Genomic DNA, 24153 nt, shown 5'->3' on the forward strand with positions numbered 1-24153 from the left:
ATGATATAATTCTTCATAATCTGCTTTCATTTGGATTGCTGTGAATAAAAAAAAATTTAAGCTGTCATATTCAATGGTAACAACTTCCATTTTCAATACAAATGGGAATGATGCATGGCTGGGGTGGTGGAATCTTGGCTTTGTTTCAAAATATAATGGGCACTAATCTCATTGATGTAATAATCATTCAATACAGATTGCAGTTTTGTGAATTGTAACTGTGGTAATTGATGAACGTACAATATTGAATGAAGTGCAATACACCACACCACCATTGATTTCATGTCTAAGACTTGAATTTAAGGTGTTTTAAAATACTCATTAAAAATGAGTATGTAAAATAGTTTGTCAAGGACAAGTAATTAAAATAATATATTATTAGTTACAGTTTTTTTCTCTTCTTCATAATGTGGAATAAGAATATGGACAGAAACCATTAAAAATCATTTGGTTTAATGAACTCCACTGTTTCTTTTTAGATTTTATACATTCAACAACAATACAAGTTTCAAGGTAGGTATTGCACACTTTAACAGCTGTTTTCTGGATAAATAAATCTGGACATTTTGAATTTTATTATAAGATAAAAAATCATGTGCATGCTGCAAACCTGTATTATAGATAGAATAATACTTTGACCTTCACCACTCATTGATAAACATCACATCTATAGTACCACAAAACAGAACATAGCAACAATTGTTTCATTTTATTCTAAAGGGCTTCTGCTCTAAATAAGTGAATCTGAGCCACAAGGCCTCTTATCATGCACAGGAAATATGGATACTCATTTCTTTGTGCACTAATGTGATTTCATCTGAATTTAAAATATATATATTCTATAATTTTAATTTAATTCATATTAATTTCATAAACCAAAGCAACTCAGGCTAGGAGGCCAGTGTATTATGTCTGTTAAAACATAATTTAATTTTCCCATTTCCAAACAAATTAGTTTTTGACATAAACACAATTGTGGCTCAAATATCAGCAACTTTTCTGATGATATTTTTCTCTATAACTGAAATTAAAGTGCAGGCAAATCATATAATGTGCAAACCTGTCTCAGCATTTAAACTTGTAAATGAAACGTTTGCTTATCATACAACTACTAATAAGAACAGACCTTGTTCAGTGGAGGAGGATAATTTATTGGATATACTGGTAACTCGGGCAGTAATTCTACTCAATTTACAAAGTAATAACTTAACTGACCAAATGTTCACTCTTCAGATTCTAAGACTTTCATCGCAAACATTACTAGATTTTTTTTTTTAACTTTTTACATGGAAAACAGTTTTTACAGTCCAAACATTTGTAATTCAGCGGAATGTGATAACAATGTTAAAAAAACTATACACAGTCCATCACCATAAATTCTGTACAACTGAGATTTTCTATGTACAAACAGTTGCTGGTACCATCTCTACAAGAGTTTTCACACTAAAGGAAGACTTATTTACACACCCACCTTGGCATCTATAAACGGGTACATTTACTTTACAAAAAAGAACTTGCCACTTCTTGGACTAGCTGAATCGAGTTATGGGATAAATTCTGCATAGCCATTTACAGTACTCATTTGCTTAACCAAGTTTTTGAGTTAGTTTCTCTACAATGGCACCACATTACAGTCAAAACCGGTAGTAAAACACTTATGAACTATGAATTTTTCACTTTTTCGGTTTCTTGCTGCTGCCAAAATGAAACCATCCAGATCCTTTCTTCTTAGTTTCATGTCGTGCACCAACAGCTACCACTAAACTGGGATTAAGATTTGAAGGCAAACTTCCAGAACGAGTTTTTGGGCAAGGAGGGTCTAATAGAAGCTCTGCAATGGCAGTGTCAGGATGAGGACGAGGACCCTTTGGAAGTTTTGCTGTGGGAGAAAAAGAAATTAGAAGGGATATGCTGAAATCACCTACATACTAATAAAAACAATTCATATTTTTTAAAACGTGAAACTGAAATACACCTCTGTCCAAAAAGAAACCAAACTTTTTGAAAATAGAGGAAACTAGGGGTGCCACCTGTTGTATCTTTTTGTTGTCGAAAGCGGCAACCTTCATTAGTGTTGTGTCAACTGTTTATGACATTCGTTTCATTAGAAGCCGAGTTATAGTGACAGTGTATTTTGATGAATGGTCAGAAAATGAGTTTCAAACAGAGAGCTGCGATTGACTTTTGTGTTAAACTTGGCAAACGTTTTACTGAAACACATCAAATGCTTCAAAAAGCATACGGTGATGAATGTTTCTCCCATACTTGAGTTTACAAGTGGTTGTGAGATGCTTGAGGACAACGAAAAGCCGAGCCATCCAACAAGTGCATGATTTCATCAAAGAAAACCCGAAATCGTCCATGAGATTGATTAAATATGAATTGGGGGATTCCAAAATCAGCTGTGCACAACATTTTAACCGAGAGTTTGGGCCTTCGTAAATTGAATTCGCAATTTGTTCCCCACAAGTTGACCGATGACCAAAAAATGTATCGAATTGAACACTGCAAGGACCTCATTAAAACCTCTCATAAGGACTCAAAACTTCCTTGAAACGATCGTTACTGGTGATGAAACGTGGTGTTTTGAGTATGAGCCTGAAACAAAGTGCCAGGGTGCTGAGTGGAGACCACCAGAAGAGGGGCATCCGAAAAGTCGCTTGGAGAAGTCAAAAGAAAAGACGATGCTCATTTGTTTCTACAATTCCAAGGGGTCCACAAAAAATTCGTTCCACCTGGCCAAACAGTCAATGGTGAGTTTTATCTCGAAGTTGAAGTGATTGATAGCGAGAATTCGTCGTGTACAGCATGAATATCGTGATGCAGTCAGCTGGTCACTTTTGCACGATAATGCACCATCTCGTTCGAACGTTGTGAGACAGTTTTTGAACAAAAACCAAGTTTGTGTGTTGGATCACTCACTGTATTCACCTGATTTAGCACCCTGTGACTACTCTTCCCCCGACTTCATTTGCCAATGAAAGGAAAGTCATACAACACCATTGAAAACGTTCAAGCAGCAGTAACCACGATCCTCAACAGTATCCCAAAAACCGATATAAAAAAACTCATTTAACGAATTAATTGACTGTGCCAAATGCTGTATCGAAGCTGAGGGAGAGAATATTGATTGAAATAAATGATTTCAATAATTATAATTGGCCTGTTTTATTTTCTATCAAAAATTCAGTTTCTTTTTTGGACAGAGGATGTATTTCAATGCAACACTTCCATATATCAATCATACCTGCATAGCAAAGGAGTTTCCAAAGGGAAGAATTTAATTATATGTCAACTAGCAACACACAATTGTAAATCAAGCAGAGTGAGGTGTCATTGTGATATATTCTTATAGTGAGTTAAAATACTAATTTCTCATTAATATACATACACCTCCAATTCTAAAATATTGCATAGAAAATAATTATTACCAAATATGAGTTAGCATAATCTAAATTTATGTACTTCATAATTATATAACCATGTAAACACATAAATATAAGAAAACTTCTTTGAAAACATTCACGAAATTAGAATAATTTTTAAAGTGTTTCAAAATATTAGAATTTACCAAATTTTTCTGATTGGTTTTAAGGAGAGCATAGAAATATCATATATTTCAGTAGCTGCAGGACTGACGTGTGAGGAATTGTTTGCATTTCAGTTAATCATTTGCTAAACATAGGTCAAATGAGTGACATATCAGAAGGTAAGAAGTTTTGTATGATGTCTCTAGACAAAGAAGAAGGCCATTCAACAGTTTATAGCCAAGAAATTGAAATACTCTCATCTTTTTTTTTCTAGTTACCGCTGCAATATCGGTTAAAAGGTAAAAACTACATCAAGAGATGAAAGGAGATTGAAGAATAATGTAAAAGAAAAACCACTTCTGAAGTATAAGGGATTTTCACAAGAAATGAAAAACTGGAGGTGAATGTGTCTAAATCTACCACTTCACAAATTTGGTTTTAAATCACATGTGATAAGACAAAGCCACTTATGACTTCCAAGCAAAGACTGTTGTGGGGTCCAAGAGGACTGGAAAGGAGTTTTGGGCAGTAAAAGTGTGTCCTATGATCGTCAAGAGATATGTGTTTGCCATCTTAAGCAAGAAGTGTTTGATAAAGAATGCATGAAACATTCGGTGAAATGTGCATGACTGCAGAGGATCCAGGGAGGCTATGTATTATGTACAAAAGAGTCATTTCCAAAGTGTACCAAGAAATTCTTGAGCACTTTGCTACAAGCATCAGAAGATTTATGTGATGATGATTTCCTTTTCAGTAAGATTCAGCTTCTTGTCACACTTCCAAGACCACTACCAGATGGCTCAAAGAAAGGCAAATCAATGTAATTCCTTGGCCAGCAAATTCACCAGATTTAAATTCCATTGAGAATTATGAAGACATATTAATTAAGAAATATCTTCACGAAGTTGCCCCAAGAAACAAAAATGAAATTTTCTTCTCTGCAAATTACCTTAGGTAATTTGCAGAGAAGAAAGTACATTAAGGTAATTAATTTCAGTAATATATTAAAAAAAAATTAACAAATCTATCTTATGAAAAAAAAAAAAAGAAAATTTCAACTTCACATTTTCAGGAGTTCACCATTAATTGGAGTTTGCCTGTACTAGCAAGGGACTCAAGTAGGAATGCTGTATGCTGCCATTGTTGTTTGAAATCTATTCATATGTGGCCTTACAGGATAAGAATAGAATAGAAAACACAGAAGAACAAGTCTTACATTTTCTTCTTTTTGCTGACGATCAGATAATCCTTACACAGGAGGATGTGCAATACCAGATGATAAAATTGTTGGATAGGGGGCATGAAACTCAACCTTTTAAAAACCATGTGTTCGGTTGATAACCATAAAATCAGTGCATGTCTTCAAAGTGTCTGGGCTCCAAGATGGATAAGTCCAGTCAGTGTTGAAGTGGACATGGCATTTCAGCTATTAGAGCCAAGAATCATAAGATCTCAAGGAAAACTAAAAAGATGCTATATTGTAATTATAGAGTATAATGGACTATGAATGTTGGACCCTCACTAAGAGCCAAAGGAAACAACTTGAAATCATGGAGATGAATGCACATTTTTGAACTTATGAAGCTGAAGAGCCAGAGCCATGTCTTGAAATGGTATAGACACATCCAGAGAATGAATGGTGCCCATTGAGAATTAGGAACTTCTCACTTCCAGAAGGAGAAAAACTAGGTACAACATGTAGAGAGAGACCACTGCAAGAGCTATGAAGAGAAGAAGCTTACAAGATGAGTATTGGAAAAAGTGTAGACAATAGAATCTGAGAACAGGCAGTTCTCAGATTCTATTGTCTACAATTATAATATGAGAACTAGTATTGTGATAAGTGGAAATGCCTGGAAAAGACATAAAACCAAGTATTTCAATAAAAAAAAAAAAAAATTACTGTACTTTGACTTGTGCATCTGTCACACCTGTAAAATGATTTCTGCATCAATATGGTGCCAAAGAGTACTTGGAGTTCTTCAGACTCTTTGGCAGCATATTTTTTTTTTTTTTATTATTAATCACCCTTAATTATGTATTGACACGGAGGAAATGGATAATATATAATAACTGTCAAAGATTCTGCTCTACATATGATGTACTGAGTGACTAATGAACAGAATGGAAGATAATATTAGACTAATTGATATAGTGAAAAGAAAACACTTGAATTTCATAAAAGCCTAATTAATATCTGGAAATTCAATCTCATTATCCAAATAATAAAATAAAATTCAGCTGAACAAAAGCACCAGTCACATCATATTTACATATGGTGCCCAGATATGGGGGACAACATGCCCTTGAACAATACTAGGATGCACATGACAAGATCATGTGCCTAGTACTGTCATTCTTGAAGAAAACCATCAAAGATCCCTGGAAATAACCAGCAAAACATTATAACCCCCCCCCCCCCGTCTACATTCAGTGCTCTTGCTCTCTATAGGCAACTAATGGGCACAGAGAAAGAACAAGAAAACAATCTTGGCAACAAGAACAACTTCATTTTGAAGCTAAGACTCGTGAACCATTTGGCACAAAATAGATCAAAACTGGCTCACTTTCATTTAATGAACTTTTTTTTATTATCTGAATATTTCTGTATATATTTTCCTATTCATATATGTAAAAATGATGATGGTGATTAATTTACAGAAGAAACTCAGTTAAGCAGTTTCTTAATTTGAATTTATAAATGATTATGTTTTTTTTCTTTTCTTTCTATGTGGCTCCCACCTACAAAAAAAAAAAATTTTTTTTTTTTTTTTTTGCTCCAATAAGCACGGCAGTGGTCTCACACTGGATGATGAAATTCATCTCCCAGTCTGGTAAATGATGTTGGCTTATAGTTTCATAATTTAAAAAAAGACAATTTTTTTCCTCTCTACTCATAACAATGAAAGTCATCCTGCTCTCAAGCTAATGCTTGGGAGTGACTTGCATTTTTTTAAATACTAAAAACTAACTAAGATTTCTAAATCAGATCACTGCCAAATGAAATTTAAAGCCAACAAACTGTTCTGATTCTATGTGATGCAATATCTATATACTTAAAGCATCAAATTCTTACCTCTTGGACGTTTTGGTTTCAACTTATTGATTACAGCTAACCGAGCAGCTTTCTTTGACTTTTCTGTTACCACAAAACCTAAGGGAAAGAATATGCACACTTTTAGCATTCCCATATTTCAATTAAATAATCTGTTGAAAATAAGGGCACGGACATAAGATTAATTTTAGTGCAAACTGATCGGAAAAGATCTTTCAAGACACAAATGGCAAAATCTGACTTATTAATTTCCAGTTAATGCTACAAAAAAAAACTTTTTTTTGTTGTTGTTGCTCCCGCCCATGAAAAGTTTTTAATAAACCTATAGTACATTTGTACCATGGGTAGGCTAAGGATTTTTTTCCCTTGTCAATTGTATATATTTTTTACACAATCTGAGAAACCCTGCTCTAGAAACCAAACAACATGAAACTTTTTCAAGCCACTTCAGGTCTCCAATAAGCAGGGAGGGGGGGGTCTCACACCTAAAGACAATCACAAACATCTATGCCCACAGCGAGATTTGAACCACAGCCTAGTGGTTGGAGAGCAGTACGCTAACCAACCAGGCCAGTTTTTGGAATCTTCTGTAATCCAAGTTCCTAAGGTATTTTGCTAGTCATAATTTTCTGATATGTATGATCAGATCAAGTACTATACTACAAACTAGATACATTGAATAAATGACTAATTGTGAGATTAAAACCTCATATGACATACGAGGTTTTAACATGTGCATGTGTTCTTCTCTGCTACTTCATATATTGTATGCATTTATTGCATAAGAGCTTGCAAAAAATCAATGGTATATTTTCCATGTAGGTGTGTTTGATATGTACTACAAATAATATGCTCGATTTATTCCTGTTCACTGTATTATAAGTCAGCTCTGATTTTGTGTGTGTGTGTGTGTGTGTGTGTGTGTGTGTTGAATCTCCTAAGAGATCTGATAAATGGAACAGAACATGTATGATGGATCTGGTATCAGATGCAGAATTTTATCACAATGCATGAGTGTATACAATCATAAATGTTGCCAGGGAGAAGGTGGTCAAATGCTCTTTCTCACACACACCCTAAAGAGCCAAAACATTATAACCACCTACCTAATATGATGTTGGTCCTTCACATGCTGCCAAAATAACTCTTATCTAGTAAGGCTAAGCTACAAGATTTCTAAAGGTTTATTGTGGTATCTGGTAACAACATATGACCAGCAAATTCTTTAGCGCTTGTAAGTTATGTGGTTGAACTGCCACCGAGCGGATGTGCTGTTCCCACACAAACCACAGATGCTTGCTTGGATTGATGTCTGGGGAATTTGGAGGGCAATCTCGTACAATCTGGAATGGCACATTATCTTACCATTATCTTCTTTCAAGAAGATATAACCAGAGGTGAATACTATTTCCATGAATGGATGTACCTGGTCTGTAATGATGTTTAGGTAGGTGGTAGAAACCATAGTTTCCTGCACATGAATGACTGGACCCAGGGTTTCCCAGCAGAACATTGCCCAAAGCATTACACTGGCTTGTTTTCATTTCACCAGTGTTGGCACCAGCATATCCTGGGTGCCAACACTTCCCCATGTAAATGATGCATACGTATCCAATATGCAACAGAAAACAAGATTCATTGGACCAGATGAGCATTACCACTCATGAAAAGTCCAGTTTTGATGATCAAGTGCCCATTTGAAGCACCTTTGAAGGTGACTGGACGTTAGCATAGGTACTCGGAGCAGCCTGCAGCTACACAGCCCCATTTTCAGCAGGGTTAACCATACTATGTGTTGCGACATATTACACCTGTCACCAGCATTCAAATTACTGGTGAGTTGTGCCAATTCAGGTATGAGCCAACAGAAATGCAAATTTCTGTTGGCTCATACCATCCCGGATAATCTTCACTCGCCTCGAGCATCAATGAGCTGCAGTTGACCCACATCAGGCTGGTGATTCATGGTTTTTCTCTCCTCAGACCACTTTTTTGAAGGTACTCACCATGGCTGACTGTGAGCACCCCACAAGCCTTGCCATCTCAGAAATGCTCTGACCAAGCAGTCTGGCCATCACAATTTGGCCTTTGTCAAACTTGCTTCAGTCTGCTGCCTTTTCCAACCGAAGAACATGAATAACACTGATTAACAAAGCACAATATCAGGTGTTATTTATATTGTTTCATGAACTGCACACTCAGCATCATTTCCCTGCAGTTGCTCCGATTTGCATGAAGGTGCGCTCTTCCTAATGTTTTGGCTCTTCAGTGTGTGTGTGTACACACACAACTTAAGAGCCTAGTTATGAATATATTTCATGTACAAACCTTTTTTTAATATGAATCCTTATTTGCAAAAATGGGCAGGCTAAGTGTTAGATGATCTTTGCAGCAAGGTTTCCAGATTAACATGAAACTTTTTCAAGCCACTTTAGATCTCCATAATAGACAGTACTCTAACACAAACAATGAAATTTACATATATCACTTAAAGTGTGCTTATTTTTTTTTTTTTTATTATCCACAACATTCAGGGAGGTCATAGATCTTAAACTCATTCATACTGGATTTGCTTACTGCTCTGTAAGAGGAAAAAATCTAGCTCTCACCCCTTTCTTAACTGCACACAAACTTCACTTCCATGGATATCCCCTTGTCCTCTCCTTACCTTCCATATAATGAAAAATTTCATCAGTTAATAACCTATAACACCGTCTTAGAAGTTTGCAGACTTCTATTATATCACCCCTCTTTCTCTGGTTTACAGTCCACACGCAGTCTGTCCTTATAATCTACATTCCATAATCCCAATATTATCTTTGTTACTCTTCTTTGCACCTTTCCACAGCTTTTTTTATTTGGTCTCCTCTGAACCTAGGAGACCAAATCTGCACACAGTACTCCAAGTGCAGTCATATCAAGACCTTATAAAGAGACAAAATGACTTCCTTGCAAGTGTAGCATTATGCCATAGTGCATAATGCTACACTTGCTAACACTGAATTGATAGTTATCTTTTTCCTGCCTATCTTTGTCATCAGCAAACAATTGAATATAAGTATGAAAACAAAAATTTCTTGTCACATATACTGTATATTCACACTTTAATTTAGCACTCTAATTTAGAATATTAATGCAATACAATGATACGATGAAATTTGCATATAAACGGGGAGGAGCAAATCCTATTTTTGTGGTCACTTCATTTTTTTTTTTTTTTTAAACTGATCCCATACATGACAAGTTGAAGGACCTATAAGTACAGCACTGCTGTGTCTGTGGGGTGCAGGTAAGGACTGAGATAGAAGTTTAGTGACTTTTTTTTTGAAGAGTTGCAGGTTCTAGTTGTTTGGGAATACTTCTTGCAGAAGGCTGTTCCAGAGAACAAGCAGGTTTGGTGTATTTGCAGTTGTACAATAAAGAAATGCTTATTTGCTGCTCCTTATTTTGACAGATCCAACAGAAAGTGACAGAATGATGGTTGCCAGTTCAGTGAAGCAATGATCATTGAAGTACCTGTAGAATCAACAGTGCCAAAACATTACATCTGTGAGATAGAGGTTAAAGTTAGAGACTGAAGTGAATCTGTAAGAAAGGAATCATCTACAAGTCAAATTGCTCTGATCTCCTCTGGACAGCATCAAGAATTTTTTTGAGAAGTTTTAGGTGCACCATCCAAACACATCAGCTTAAGGAAGGGCAGATTTGAAATTTGTATCAAGTCAAGAGCTGGGTGGATGTAAAATAGCATCTGAATGAAAGAGGATGCCTAGTTTCTTGGATGAAACTAGGCATCCTCGATGTGATGTGTTCATGCAGAGAGAGACTGGAGGTAAGTTCAAGCATTAAAGGTGACCAGATTGTCTTTGCACCATCAAACGATAGTACGTATATTAATGTTTAAGGCACTGTTGTAGGTGATCTTGATGCCTCATACATCTGTGCACCGCATGGTTTGTCAAATGAGTAGGATGAATGGAGAGTACTATCATCTACAAAGCTATGAATAGGATTAGTGGTGATTAAAAGTAGATCATTTATGTACAGGAGAAAGAGAGTAGGTGATAAGACAGAGCCCTGAACTAATCCTGGTTTTAGTGGTGAAGCCAGACACAATCAAAAGTACACATTTTCTTTTCTGAGTATTGTATGTTTACTTGTAAGCATGTGTGTGTGTGTGTGGATACTAATTTCACATAATAGTAATATAATTCCTTACCTTGTTCAAGATCTTCTTTAACTCTCATCCTTTCCTCAGTAAATGCCTGCATCCACCTTTCCTTTTCATTTGGTGTCTTAGTGTAGAATAAAAACCATTTGTCTCTGGTGGCACAGTATAACTTCCAACCATTCCTTACCGTTTCTCCAAACTGATTATCTTAAAAAACATTTTTTTAAAGATTAGATTTATAGCAATAGGTGTGTCATGCAATCACATGAGAATAAAATGTCACAAGGAGGAATTCCTATCAAAGTAAAGTTAGCATTAATTGAAAATATTGCTAGTGCCTTCCAGAATAACACAGTAAAAAAATCCACTAATGTCTTTTATTCCCCAAATGGAGTAGTTAACTTTTGAAGATTGGTGGACAGCCAATCTCCACCCTTAGCCATCACAAACTGGTCCAAGTCTCAGTGATTTTAAAAAGCATCTGGGAAGGAGAGGACAGCAGACAACTGTTCCCATCTCATAGCAAAATAACATAGAAGGCATAAAAAAAAAACAAATAAAGAATAGTTTAAAAAAACTGATATTTAAAACAGAAAAATTTTCCATGGTTGTGATTTTTAAATGAGATTTATGTATAATTAGTGCTCACTATAGCAGACTGTTCCTTTGATCTCTACAAGTTGTTTGGTGAAGTGAAAGCGGACTGCAGTAAATATGAAAGATTTTTTCTAAAATATCTTTGCAAGAGTAATTTATTTAAGCAACCTACAAGGCCTCAATAGGAGGTTAATTATAAAGTTTTAAAAGATCTCTTTTTACTGTGAGGGTTGCCAGAATAATCATTATGCCACTAAACAGCTATCCAAGGAAATATTCACATAATTGATTTTTATTAGCATTGTCTTTACTAAAATATACAGGATGCTTCAAATTAAAGTACCCCTATTCAGAGCAATCTGTAGAGAGAACCAGTAGACGAAATAACTTCATACTTGGTTGGCACTTGAACCAGATCATGGAGAAGAGATTTTGACTAAAAATAAATAAATAATAACAATAATAATAATTAGTTCAAAAAATGATGCGCTGTGAGTGATAAAGCAGTATGAATGCAAGAGCAAGACTGACTGTTTTCTATGAAATGGCCACCATATTTATCAGACTTTAACCTCTGCGCCCTTTGGCTTTGGGGTTACCTCAAAAGCATGCTATATCGGGGCGAAGTGCTTCACATGGCAAATTTGAAAGCCTATTGTACATCATGTGTGAAACATTTTGATGGATCAATTGTGTTCCACTGTAGACAATGCTATATGGCAGTATAGCATTGTCACCTCCTTTGATCATCTGGAACTCCCTGACAGCTCCATGTGATGTTTTTTGTATCACATTATTTTACGAAATGAGCAAAATAAACATCATCGACTAACTTTGTTTGCCTTGACGCTGAATAATTTCACAATCACATACCTTCCAGTTTGCATTAATGTATTTTTTTCCCCATTCGCAGTGCCATATTTCATTTATGAACTAATTTATTTTATTGTCAAAATTTCTTTCCCATGATCTGGTTAGAGTAGCCACCAAGTTTGAGGGTATTTCATCTACTGGTTCTTTCTACAGATTACTTTGAATAGGGGTGCTGTAATTTGAAACACCCTATATATCTTATGTACAACATAAATACAAGCTTTTGTAAATACTTATATCCATTTACTAGTAACGCATTTATAGCTTTTATGGCTCCCATCCATCTATAAACATTTAACAACTTTACTTATTTCTCAACAAGAAATAAAGGCAAAAAAGTATACTTCCATAATAAAGCCAGTTCTTCAAGGTCCAATATACCCAGGGTAATCATCTTTGTTACATATATACACTCGTAGCCAATTTATTCAGATGACTTTATAAGGGATGAACTCTGCAAGATACTGAGGGTAGAATAACAAATAAGGCATGTAAAGAAAATGAGCCCACTCTATAGGGATGCTGGCTCATGAAGACCTCACTATAGTTGCCTCAAATTTTTGGATATAAAAAAGGGAAAGATCAGCTGTATTCCTCTATCAATGATGGCAGCCTGTTCCATCAACTCTCAAATGCTCAATTTAGTTGAATATGAGGAATTGTAAAATCACCCCTAAGATCCTGGAACTATTCTCAAACAGCAAATGCCATCAATGTAACATACACTGTAATAGCATGATTGGATTGATCCAAAAAGATCAAAGTCATAATGTCATTGAAGTGAGGAACATTGAATCGGAATAAATGGGCTTTTGTCAACATAATTAACTGGTGTCATAAGGAGTTGTCAAAGTTTCTTTCCAGATAACTAAGGTTTTGATTCCACAAAAAAGGCTTCAGAATGCATGGTAAGTCAGATAAGAATCTAATTTGAAAGGATAGGAGACTTATATCTGCACTAGGACACAACATGATCTAGGAAGGTGATAAAAAAAAAAAAAAATCAGGATCTCAAATTAGGAGATATAAAAAGGAATCTCAGATAGGAAAGTGCCTATGTAATGAAAATGGGACCTAACTTAATAGGAAAACTCAGGAACAGTATCCTTGCACAATAACCAACATTGGAATATAACATCCCAATGGAAGCAACTGTTTTCAGATGAGTAAGTTCATCTCATTAAAGTGCATCTGCATGAAGAGATGACTGATTAGCAAAAATGCTCAAATAAGCTGCAGCATTCCATACTGTTCTACTGGTATCAAGGGACTAGGAGCAAAATTATACTCCACTGCCCTGCCATTAAAATGGAACAACTGGAACCAAAATTCATCCAAAGAGAACTTTTTTCCCCTGCTCTTCCAATGTCTGGTATCAGTGCTCCTGTAGTTGCTTCTTATCCAATAGGACTGGAATTGAATGAATATGTCTGCTACTATTCCCCATCAGTAATAACAAGCTCCAATGTGCTCTGCACTCATATGCTGCTTTGAGCACTAATGTACTGTTTGCCACTTGACCAACTATAGTCTTTCAGACAGCACAATTCTGGCAGCCTTCCATCACAATCCCACAGCAACAAGCTGTCTCCAGTCATCAGCTAAATGCTCTTGTTGGATCATTCTTCGGAATACACTACAAAATGAACATTAACATATTAGCGAAGCAAAACTTTGTAATTAGTATGTCTAGCAATAACAGTTATCATACCAAGTTGATAATTGTTTAGATCAGAGTGCTAGCCTTTGTTGAACTGCATGTGTGCATGCACGTAGGCACACACACACATAATCTGCCTACCGACTTTATAGTACTTAGAACAGACATACGATACTGTCTCTGACAAAGCTTGGCTTAATTTGGTTGGAATTAGCAAAAGAAACTAAAGTTGTAGAGCCGGTATGCTATGTTAATTGTGTGTGAGTGTGTTCCAGCAGCTACCCATTTTACAGAAGACAAACTGTAAAATGGGTAACTGCTGGAAGGTTTTTCCTCTTGAAAGGAAAAACCATGCTACTTCCATATCAGATCAGCTAACTCATCTTCAGCTGAACAAACACACATAAAGCTTCCCTACATCCTAATGGAATTCCAATATCTTTCTACAACAAATATTTGTGACATCCTTGTAAATGCATTATTGATGCTTCTGACATAGTAGTGATTCCCTTGGATGATTTGAGGAGGGATCAAATAGGATGCATAGAAATGCTGCACATAACATTTGAGAAATTGTCTTCTCCCAAATGAGAGAATAATCTTATCCCAAGCCAATGGTTTGGTCCAGTTTGCCTGAAAGCCAATGCAACAAAGGCTTTTGTGTTTCTTCCTCTAAACAACAGATATTCTTTAGACTGTTTACTTGTTTTGTGCAATGAAAAAACCCAAGTGTCCAGGAAGAAAAATCCTGTCAGTCAAAGCTGTCAAATTAAGTTTTTCACATCTTAGACTGGATCAGAACTCAGGTCTTTTCAAATGAAGAGTAAATGTTGTGTCAAGGAGAACGTGTTCCAAATACTGAGTATTCTGGATGTCATTAAAGCTGTGGGACTGGATGGTATTTCACCACGAGTTTTGAGAGAATGTGCTAAGGAAATGACAGCTCCTTTGACTTGGCTTTTCAATGAAAGTCTGGCTACAGGGAATGGAAGGAAGGTAAGATAGTGCCATTGCATAAGGGCAGTAGCAGACTGGAAGTGTCTAATTATAGGCCAGTTTGTGTGTCATCAGTAGTTGTTAAGATCTTGGAGAAATTAGTTAGGGACCGTATACAACATTGGGCAGATGAAGGGTAATGTTATCTGTGAGAGTCACCATGGATTTGTGAGGGGACACTCTTGTTTTAGTAATATGCTAGCCTTTTATAATAAAGTTACAAGAGCAGTAGATGAGGGAAAGGCATATACTGCCATTTTCTTGGATTTAGCGAAGGCATTTGACAGGGTGCCACATGATAAGCTGATATTTAAGTTGCAGCACATGGGTTTGGATGTCAGGTTGGTCAACTGGATTCAGGATTGGCTGTCCGAATAGGCATCAGAGAGTTGTGTATGTTGGGGCAGTTTCAAGGATGCAGAGGGTTACAAGTGGGGTCCCACAGGGCTCAGTACTGGGACCTATATTGTTTAACCTTTATATCAATTATATTATCAGTTGTTTACAGATGATGTGAAGCTGGGAAGGGTTATTAGTGCAGATGTGGTAGTCATGCAAGAGAATTTGAATAAGCTAGACAGATGGACAAATGAATGGGGATGTCGGTTTAATGCAGCAAAATGAAAGGTCTTGAGGTTTGGGACACATGGATTGGACGCTGCATACTCTATTGGAGGAGATATATACAGGAAAAGTAGGGGTGACAAGAGATCTTGGGTTGATGATTGATAGAAACCTGAAATTCAAGGAACATGTTGCAAAGGTAGTGAAGGTAACACAAAGGATTGCTGCAATAATGAGAAGGACGCTGACCTGTGGAGATAAAAGAGTTATCATTCCGTTGTATAAGACCCTGATCAGACTACACTTACACTATTGTTCTCAGATTTGGTCCCCAGGATTTGAAGGGGATAAATTAACTATGGAAAGGGTAAGGCGGCAGATAACGAAGATATTAGTTATCTGCCGCCTCATAACAATGTTAGTTATGAGGATCTGTGGACTGCAGAGTTTGGTGGATAGAAGAAGGAGAGTTGATATAATTGAGACTTTTAAACTGTTGAGAGGTAGTTACAGGATTGATACTGGAGAGTTCTTTCATTTGGTTGAACAGCGAGAAGGAGTGATGACAAGGGGCCATCCCTGGAAGTTACGAAAGGAAACTGTGATGAGTGGTTTCTTTGCATGGAGGGTGGTTGAACCGTGGAATGCATAGAATGGTGAGAGCGAGAACGGTCAACGAGTTTAAGGAGTGGTATGATAGACTTGTGTTTCCTGGGAGAGACCTCCCATGATGAGTCTATTGACTCCTTGGAGGCCTAAATAATAATAATAATCACTGAAAATGCACTACAGAGGTGCAAATGCCAAATGATCTGTTATGACTAAATGACATTTTGGTAATGGTAAGATTAATTATCTCTAATTGGTTCATTTTGCATTGGTAAAAATCTGAGTTCTATGAGGTAAACCCTATGAAGACCAACAAACTTATTAGTTGAAAAATCCTTAATAAGTGATATGATACATATGTTCCTCGCATTCTAATAGAATTTGAACCAAAGCTTCCAACTAAAGAGATGAGCTGACTTGCAGAATTAAATTCTGGTAAACTAGACAAGGCAAGCCAGTCAATTTTTCGAATTTTCCATTGTGATATCGATGATGTAGTACACGGTTGTCCACATAAAATGGTTGATATCAGAGGGAAATGGTTGCTTCCATATAAGTTGTCTTCAGTTTTCCCACTTGAACAGTGGGAAGAAAGAGGGTAAGCAGTTAATTTAATGGCAATGAATGCTCACCCAGGCATGTATGAAGAAGTTGTTGCTTCCAGTGTTCAAGAGATTGTTGTGGAGCATCAAGGTCATCTTAAGAGTTGCAGGAGAAAGGTAGATCCAGCATGCTGTTATAAGAGTTCCAACTGAGAGTTGGATGGCAACTGCTTCTAAGTTGGTATTAAGTGTGATCTGCTAGAATGGGGTATGTTTGTCCACTAAGATGGTAACTCCTCTATGGGCAGGCTCATCTCCTGTCCTGTCCTTATGATAGTTACATTTTGTAATGTGGATCATTGCCAGGCTTCAAGCATCCATGTAGAAGCCTATTGATTTATACTTTTGCAAGCAAGCCTTAATGTCATTTATGTTTTGTCAGGATCCATAATTTCATTGTAGAAATGTTTTCATTATTTCTTTTTGGTGGTATCATCTGGCTTCCTATATTGAGAGATGTTTTCATTAGACTTGAATACTCCCCCCTGGAGAATTGTGGACAAAATGTCCATTTCTTCTTCATCAGGAAAAACATCCAACTGACACTTTCTTTCCCAACTGCCTTCTCAGCATAAGAGGTTTTTTCAGACATCGCTAGTGCATTTGTGGTATGCTGTCTCTTTGCCTTCTGATAAGTGACACATTCTGTTGTTATTTTCTGGATCTCCTTTTTATCCTTGCACCCTTTGCATAATCTGGAGTATATGCCAGGTGGTCTTTCTCACAGGTACAGCACTTCAATGTTTTGCTCTTAGTCTTTATTCTTGCAAATTTTACTGCCACATTGGGCACAGATGGCAGCTATAACAGGTAGTTCAAGAATGATCCTATTTGTGACATTTAAAGCAGCACAAAGAGTTTGGGATATAGAGGCTTACTGGGCAGTTGAGATAACCCTCTTTGACAGATGTTGGCGGTTTTGGTGTGTCAAAGGTAAAGATGATGTTCCTGGTGAAAACAGATGCCCATTTCCATGTATATGTTCTTATTGCTGTCACTCCTTGATCCTACGAGTTCAGAGCAGTTCTCATCAGGAACATCGAGGAGGTCTCACTCTGATATTACCTCTAGAAAAGTTTAAGATTTTGTGGGGAATAAACATAGTTGGTATTCCCCTGATAGATGCCACATGAAGTAATTTTTTGCACTGTGTTATTATTGCTGCTTCAATAAGAATATCTCCTGAATTTTTTTTTTTTTTTTTTATTTTTTTTTTTACGGATTTTTGGAGGTACTACCAACCCTTCCAAACTTTCTTGGATGAAAAGGGATGACATTTTTACAAGTGGGTGTTTCTCTATTGAATGCAGGATTAAGAAAAGCAGTGTATTTATTGCAGCTTCTGATGTTTTTTTGTTTCTATTGATTTTATGATTTTTTTTTCCCTTTTAATTTTTGATTTTATGATGTTTCTATGGTTTCTGAACATGGTTGAGGCTTGTTGAGGGGCCCCCTGATAAATGAGAGAATGAAAAATTATTCATTATTAAAGGAAGTTTGAGTCAGAACCAGAGCTCTCCACCTACCATGGAGATACAGATGGACACCCAGTCTCTGGCAAGCAATGACTATGCTTGGGAATGGAATGCGAGGGCTACCCAAATGTCACATTGCACCACAATAAGCCTTGAGCCCTGTTCTCAGACCACACAAAAAGAGACTTACTGCAACACCATTGACCCTTGCTGGTTTCTGAATATGGTTCAGATTTGTTGAGGGCCCCAAATAAGAAAGAGGGTGAAAAATTATTTATTCTCAAAGCAGACTGATTCAGTGGCAGAGTTCTCTACCAACCAGAGTCACACATGTATATCCACTCTCTGGTAAGCAAATGCTGTGCTCTGTAGTGTGATGCCAGGATGACCCCCCCCCCTGCAGATAACATACCAGCACCACAGTAAGTCTTGAACAGTGTTCCTGGACCACAGGGATGGAGACTTACTGCAACACTGTTGACCCTTGTAGGCAAGCTCGCTAGCTACTAGCTAATTGATCCTGCCAGACCATCCAGCGCCTGCTGAAGCAGAAGCCAAAGTAGTGCAAGACTCCCAGAAGTCCATGGGTAACACAGCAGCAAGGCATTGGATCATAGTGATGGTGATCTAGAAGATAAGATAGTAAAAAAAGACCCAGGAGAAGTAGAGAAGAGAATATAGGAATAAAAGCATAATAAAGAAATAAGAATGAAAAGAGCCAGTACAGTCAATGGGAGGTCTCCTCCACCATGAACAGGTGCCTCACACAGAAAGGATACAAGGTGCAGACAGAATTACCCTCACTCCCCACTCTAAGCATTAATTAGGTTTCAGAAAAGCCAAGTTACTTGGCAGTGACAGGCTTTCAGCTTAACACATATGAGAAAATGGAAAAAATGGAATGCACATAAATTTTTAGAAAATTTGAATAAAATTATGTTTTACTGAATTCATGTTTAAATCTATAAAACATTATAATGTTACAGCAACGTGCAAACGTACAAGTAACTGCAAGAAGAAATGTATGTTTGATATGGGAAGATTAATTCTAAGTACTATTCCCATTTTCTTATCTGTATTATGTATTAAGCTAAATAAGTTGTGGCACAAGAATATAATTATAAAATAAGTGTTCTTAAGAAAGAATTTCATGTTTACCTCTGCCATCTTCCACATCAAGGAGACTAGAAGTGTCCAAATCGATCCTCCCTTTGTAAACATAAGTATTTCTTTTCAAAAGATCCTGTAACAGTTATAAATAAAATTAAACAAAGAAACTTATTTGAAAATTTTGTTGCAAAAGCAAGAATGACAATATACTGCGAATTTTTTAAAATATATTATGTACAAATTTAAAAGACTTCCTACATAAAGATAGTTTAAGTAAAATTTAGTTCAAAAGATTTAACAGCTTATACATGAGAATATATACTGGCAGCACTTTCAAACGAACAAAAAGTTTGTAAATTTCTATCTTCTACACGAAAATTATGATCTACAGCAGTTAAGCGTCATTAACTCAAATGTCAGCAAGATCTAAAGTGTTGATCTCGTTTCATCTTCCTTTTTCACAGACTCAACAGCTTCTCATAGCCATCACATTTAAAGTCTACTTATTATCTTGTCAACTGCAGATGTTCTCTGGTTCGTTGGCTTTGAAAAAAGAAAACTTCTATCACATGCAATGAGTCTAGTTCACCTCTAGATCAGCTAATGCCTTTTTATTCTCGTATAGGGAGTAGGCGAGGCCCTTTTAGCCCTATTTAATTTTGAGACTGAGTGGGCAGTTCAATCTCCACTGGTAGCCAATCAGAGATAGCTGGCCCAAGGCTACCACTAATTAAGTGGCATGCAGTGAAGAGGCAGCTCAATGAGTGCTGCTATCTCATGTTCCTTAACCCTAACACAATATAGTTAATGTCTGAAATAGTGTGGGTTCTACAGTCGATTATCTTGAGTTTACAGGAGAAAAAATCACTTGCCCGTGCCAGAGATCGACTAACTCAGGAACTGGTCGAAAAAAGGCTTAGAAAAATCTCCTCTAGTCGTCAACTAGATTCAAAACAAAGTCTTCCTTCATGCAGTCAAGCGCCATGGTGTGCAAACGACACATCCACTGAGTTACACAGGCTCACTTTAAATTCACGGCTCACTATGATTTGAATATATATAGTTTTACTGCACAGATTCAAATAGTTATGTGCAGTTAGTTTGATCCAATTCAATTGTATTGTTAACATTACAATTTAAATGTTACCAATGTTAACATTAATATAATTGTATTGTTATATGTTAAGACTTATCTGTTTACAGATAAGTGCTAACAATATATATATATAAACAGCTATACATATGGTTATATCTATGAAATGGACAATTATTAAAACAAGTTAAATAAGTGACACATATTCAGCTGAACTGATATATATTAACCCCTTAAAGTACCAATTAAAAATCAGAAAGCGGTTCATTTTTCTGCCAATTTTTTGGTCAAGGGCGATTTGCTGGATCAAATTCATCATTATTTGAAAAATAATGATGAATTTGTGCAAACGCAAACGAAATAGCCAATACACACCGTTGGCAACTTTTCTCGGCTGAAAGGAAATAGGCACAAAATTGTCTAGCATCTATATTCGGTTGTATTTATATGTGAAACCAAAATTCAAAATCAATTTTGGTGTAATAAACAAAAGACGTGTCACAGACGTCTTTGTATGTTAAGGGGTTAAGGGGTTAATGAACTTATTACTGAAACTTCTATAATTGTTTATATTCAACATCCATTTAGGTTATATTTTATGACATAGTTGCTGTTATAGTTGGGCAGGCTTCTCTAGTAAGGCGGCTCATATTCAGCAGCAAAAGTTGAAAAATGCAATGCATTATACTGTGGTTAATATAGAAATTTTTATTTCTAAGTAAAAATAAAAATGTATTTTTAGGTACAAACAGATTCCTCTTAATACTAAAGAAAAAAAAAATATATATATCAGTTTATTTTACCTTTTTACAATAGATGATCACATGGTCAAAAAGAAACATATATATGTCTCGTGACCACGTAGAATGAACCCGTGAAGCTTCTCCAGAATGGATCAGAACTGAACTAGTATCCAATATATCTGGTCCCTGAAAATTTTGGTGAATAGAATGCAATTAGTTACAAAATATTAATTTTTTTTTTTTTACAATTTTTTAAACTGTTTTCAGTTATTAAAATAAATGTTTATGAATATACACCTAACTCAGCACTGATACCTGGTATAAGTTCAGCTATTTTTCTTTTACATCCTGCTTTCAGAATCATTTTGCTAAATTAATTTAAATCCAGCAGAATTTATCACATGATGGATCATCACGAGAGTCTGATATTACATGAAGATTTTTCAACACAACATTAACAATGTTCATGCTCACTGAGTCAAATCGAAGTTAGCACATTTCACAGAGAAAAACCTACTACTTTAAGCATTAAACCACATCATGTAGAGCAGCTGTTTTTTTTTGTTGTTTTTTTTGGAAAGGTTAAATGTGATGAAACACTAAAAGTATCCTAGTGCAATGAACTTTATGGTTTATTTATTTTGTATGATGATACAATGGTTGTCATACCTCTCCATAAAAGTCTCTTTTACGGAGAGGTATGGCACCATCTCAATTCCCCCCCCCCCCTATTTTTATCTGGGCTTGGAACCAGCATAGCTGATGAACCAGGCCTATGGCTGGGTCTTAAGTATTCCTGACTGTAATTGCTGTATGTTCACAGGGCCAGTTTGCCTGTTCTGGGCAAACCCAAGTTTCCGGGTGAAAAAGCCCCCTACTATGAGACCAGCTACCTCACCTTTCATTGAAAGAGACCAGGATAAAGGTTCCTCAGGTCATGGATGGGAATCGAACTCAAATCTTTCTAACCAAAGGGCTTTGTCTATACTGGCTGAGCTATGGAGGCTCAACTTTGGTTAAAAGCACACTGAAGGATACAACTAATGTGTTTAATAAACTTAACAGGTTATATTTCTGTAGAGTAACAAGAAGCATCTCACACACACAAACACATTTACAGCAGAAACATATCAAGAACAACAATTTGAAATAAATGTTCATTTTTCAGATCACTATTTCCCAAATGGATGGCAATGACATTGAGTCTACAATAGAGCCTATAATCTTTGTCTCAGTGGAACCTCTCTTACAACTGAACTCAACCACAACCTCTTCCTATCCAATGGCTACAGTGATTACAGAATTCAGTTCCTCCCCATTCCTCACCCCTATGTTCATAGCACATTGGAAAAAATAGCTAGATCTTTAAAAAAAGTACAACCTCTACAGCTTTTAAGCCCCACTGGAAACTTGTTACCCTTATTTGTTCTACCAAAGATCAGCTCCCTCCAGGTAGATCAGCCACTGTCCATTTAGATGAACACAAATCGTACATCTTCAATCACAACTATGGTCAATCTAACCATGCAGACCATGTATTGGATACAACTCACAGGATCTTCTGGAAGAAAACCACCATGCTCCACCATGGTAAATTTAAAAAGACTGTTTTTGGAATCTGCAGTGGCATTTAGAAATCAATCCAATTTAAACAAATGCATGAAACTTCCCAAAATTTGAGAAACAATAATTGTCAGAGGTCCCATTTTACATCCAAGGCTGCCTACAAATGCCCATAGAGGGCGTACCACCTAGATAGGACTTTAAGAGTTTCATCACTTGTTTCATTAAGTATTGTGTATGTGTGTGTGTGTGAGAGAGAGAGATACAAGTGTTATTTGTACTCCCTGAAGATGTCTCAGTGACAGACAAAATATTGGAACCATTAAAATTAATTTTTAATCCTTTCCTAGTGCTGTCAATACTCCATTAAACTTCCAACATGATGTCCTCCCAGCACTAAGCCTTAACATGAACAATGGAGTCAGCCTTGTTACAATTTGCCTGATGTGAAAAGTTTCCACATGATTATTTGAATAATCTCACAAACTTAACAGAAATGTGATATAGTGCCATATCTTGCCATTTAATATGGTAATTAGTGTTAATGCCATGGTCACCTAATTCCCATCATATTACACATACCGGCCACTGAATTAGAAACTTCACAGAAATCAGTGATTTCCACATAGGTATGTGACTGTCACTATCAATCCTCTGGAATTCCCTGCACGAACAGCACTGAGACTAAGATCATATATATTTGTTAAAAGGGATTTGGGGTAGGTCTGCCATTGATTATATTGGTCGATACACATTCCCTATCAAGCGTTTGAGAATCAGAATTCCATGCTAGTTATTAGTAGGATTTGATTTTCACACTCATTTTTTTTTATAGTTAATTGTCCATACTTAGTCTCCATTTTGATATTTTTTTCCAGTTCTTGTCATAGTCATTGACCTTGTTTCTTCTGCATGTAGGTGAGATCTGGCCAGGCTCAAATGCGTACCCCCCCCCCTTTCTGACTTGTCATTCGCAGCTGTTATGAATGTGAATCTGCCCAACAGCATATTGTGGATCACTTTTACCAACTGCAAAAAAGTTCATTCCGTCTCCCCTTGTATTCATAGGTCCAGATATGTTTTTTTTTTTTTAATAACTCACAAGAGAGATCCCAAGACCTGTGACACAACAGTGCCATGTGTGGACAACTTATTAGACGAAAGAATGTTCTTGAAATCAAAGTTGCCTTGTAGATATCACTATTTAGTATCATATCTGTTTCTAAATGGAAGTTGAAGATGATGGTATTATGTTGTTTGTTTTCTGCAGTAAGTATGTTAATGAGAAATTGGTTACAAATCTCTTCAAACCCAATTCCAAGCTTTCAATGACCTTTGAGGTTTAAGAACTGTTTTACTAATGGGAGGTGCAAGGAACAGAAAAATGGCTGGCTAAGTTGGTCAGAAGTGTGAGTGCCAATTCAGTCTTTGTCTACCTAGTATGCATCTGCTGGAAAATCACAGAGAAGGAAAGCTCTTTTCCATTATACCCAGTTTGCAGCTATGGCACAG

The 24153-nt window shown here is 36.4% G+C and overlaps 1 protein-coding gene across 4 annotated transcripts in view; it reads right to left on the minus strand.

Moving 5' to 3' along the window:
- Nucleotides 1-436: 436 nt before the first annotated feature.
- Nucleotides 437-24153, minus strand: part of RhoGEF3 (Rho guanine nucleotide exchange factor 3) — a 424099-nt gene continuing 400382 nt past the window's right edge. For all 4 annotated transcript variants that reach the window (XM_090411467.1, XM_090411468.1, XM_090411469.1 and 1 more), the window contains 5 exons: nucleotides 21139-21264; nucleotides 19291-19375; nucleotides 10805-10963; nucleotides 6607-6684; nucleotides 437-1879 (listed from right to left, as the gene is read on the minus strand). In XM_090411467.1, the coding sequence (XP_090267593.1) occupies nucleotides 1674-1879; nucleotides 6607-6684; nucleotides 10805-10963; nucleotides 19291-19375; nucleotides 21139-21264 (654 nt within the window). In that variant the 3' untranslated portion in view covers nucleotides 437-1673. The remainder of the gene's footprint in view (nucleotides 1880-6606; nucleotides 6685-10804; nucleotides 10964-19290; nucleotides 19376-21138; nucleotides 21265-24153) is intronic.

This window comes from Typopeltis vanoorti, chromosome 21 (assembly GCF_054136105.1).
Source record: "Typopeltis vanoorti isolate ZY-2024b chromosome 21, IOZ_Tvanoo_1.0, whole genome shotgun sequence".
NCBI lineage: Eukaryota > Metazoa > Arthropoda > Arachnida > Uropygi > Thelyphonidae > Typopeltis > Typopeltis vanoorti.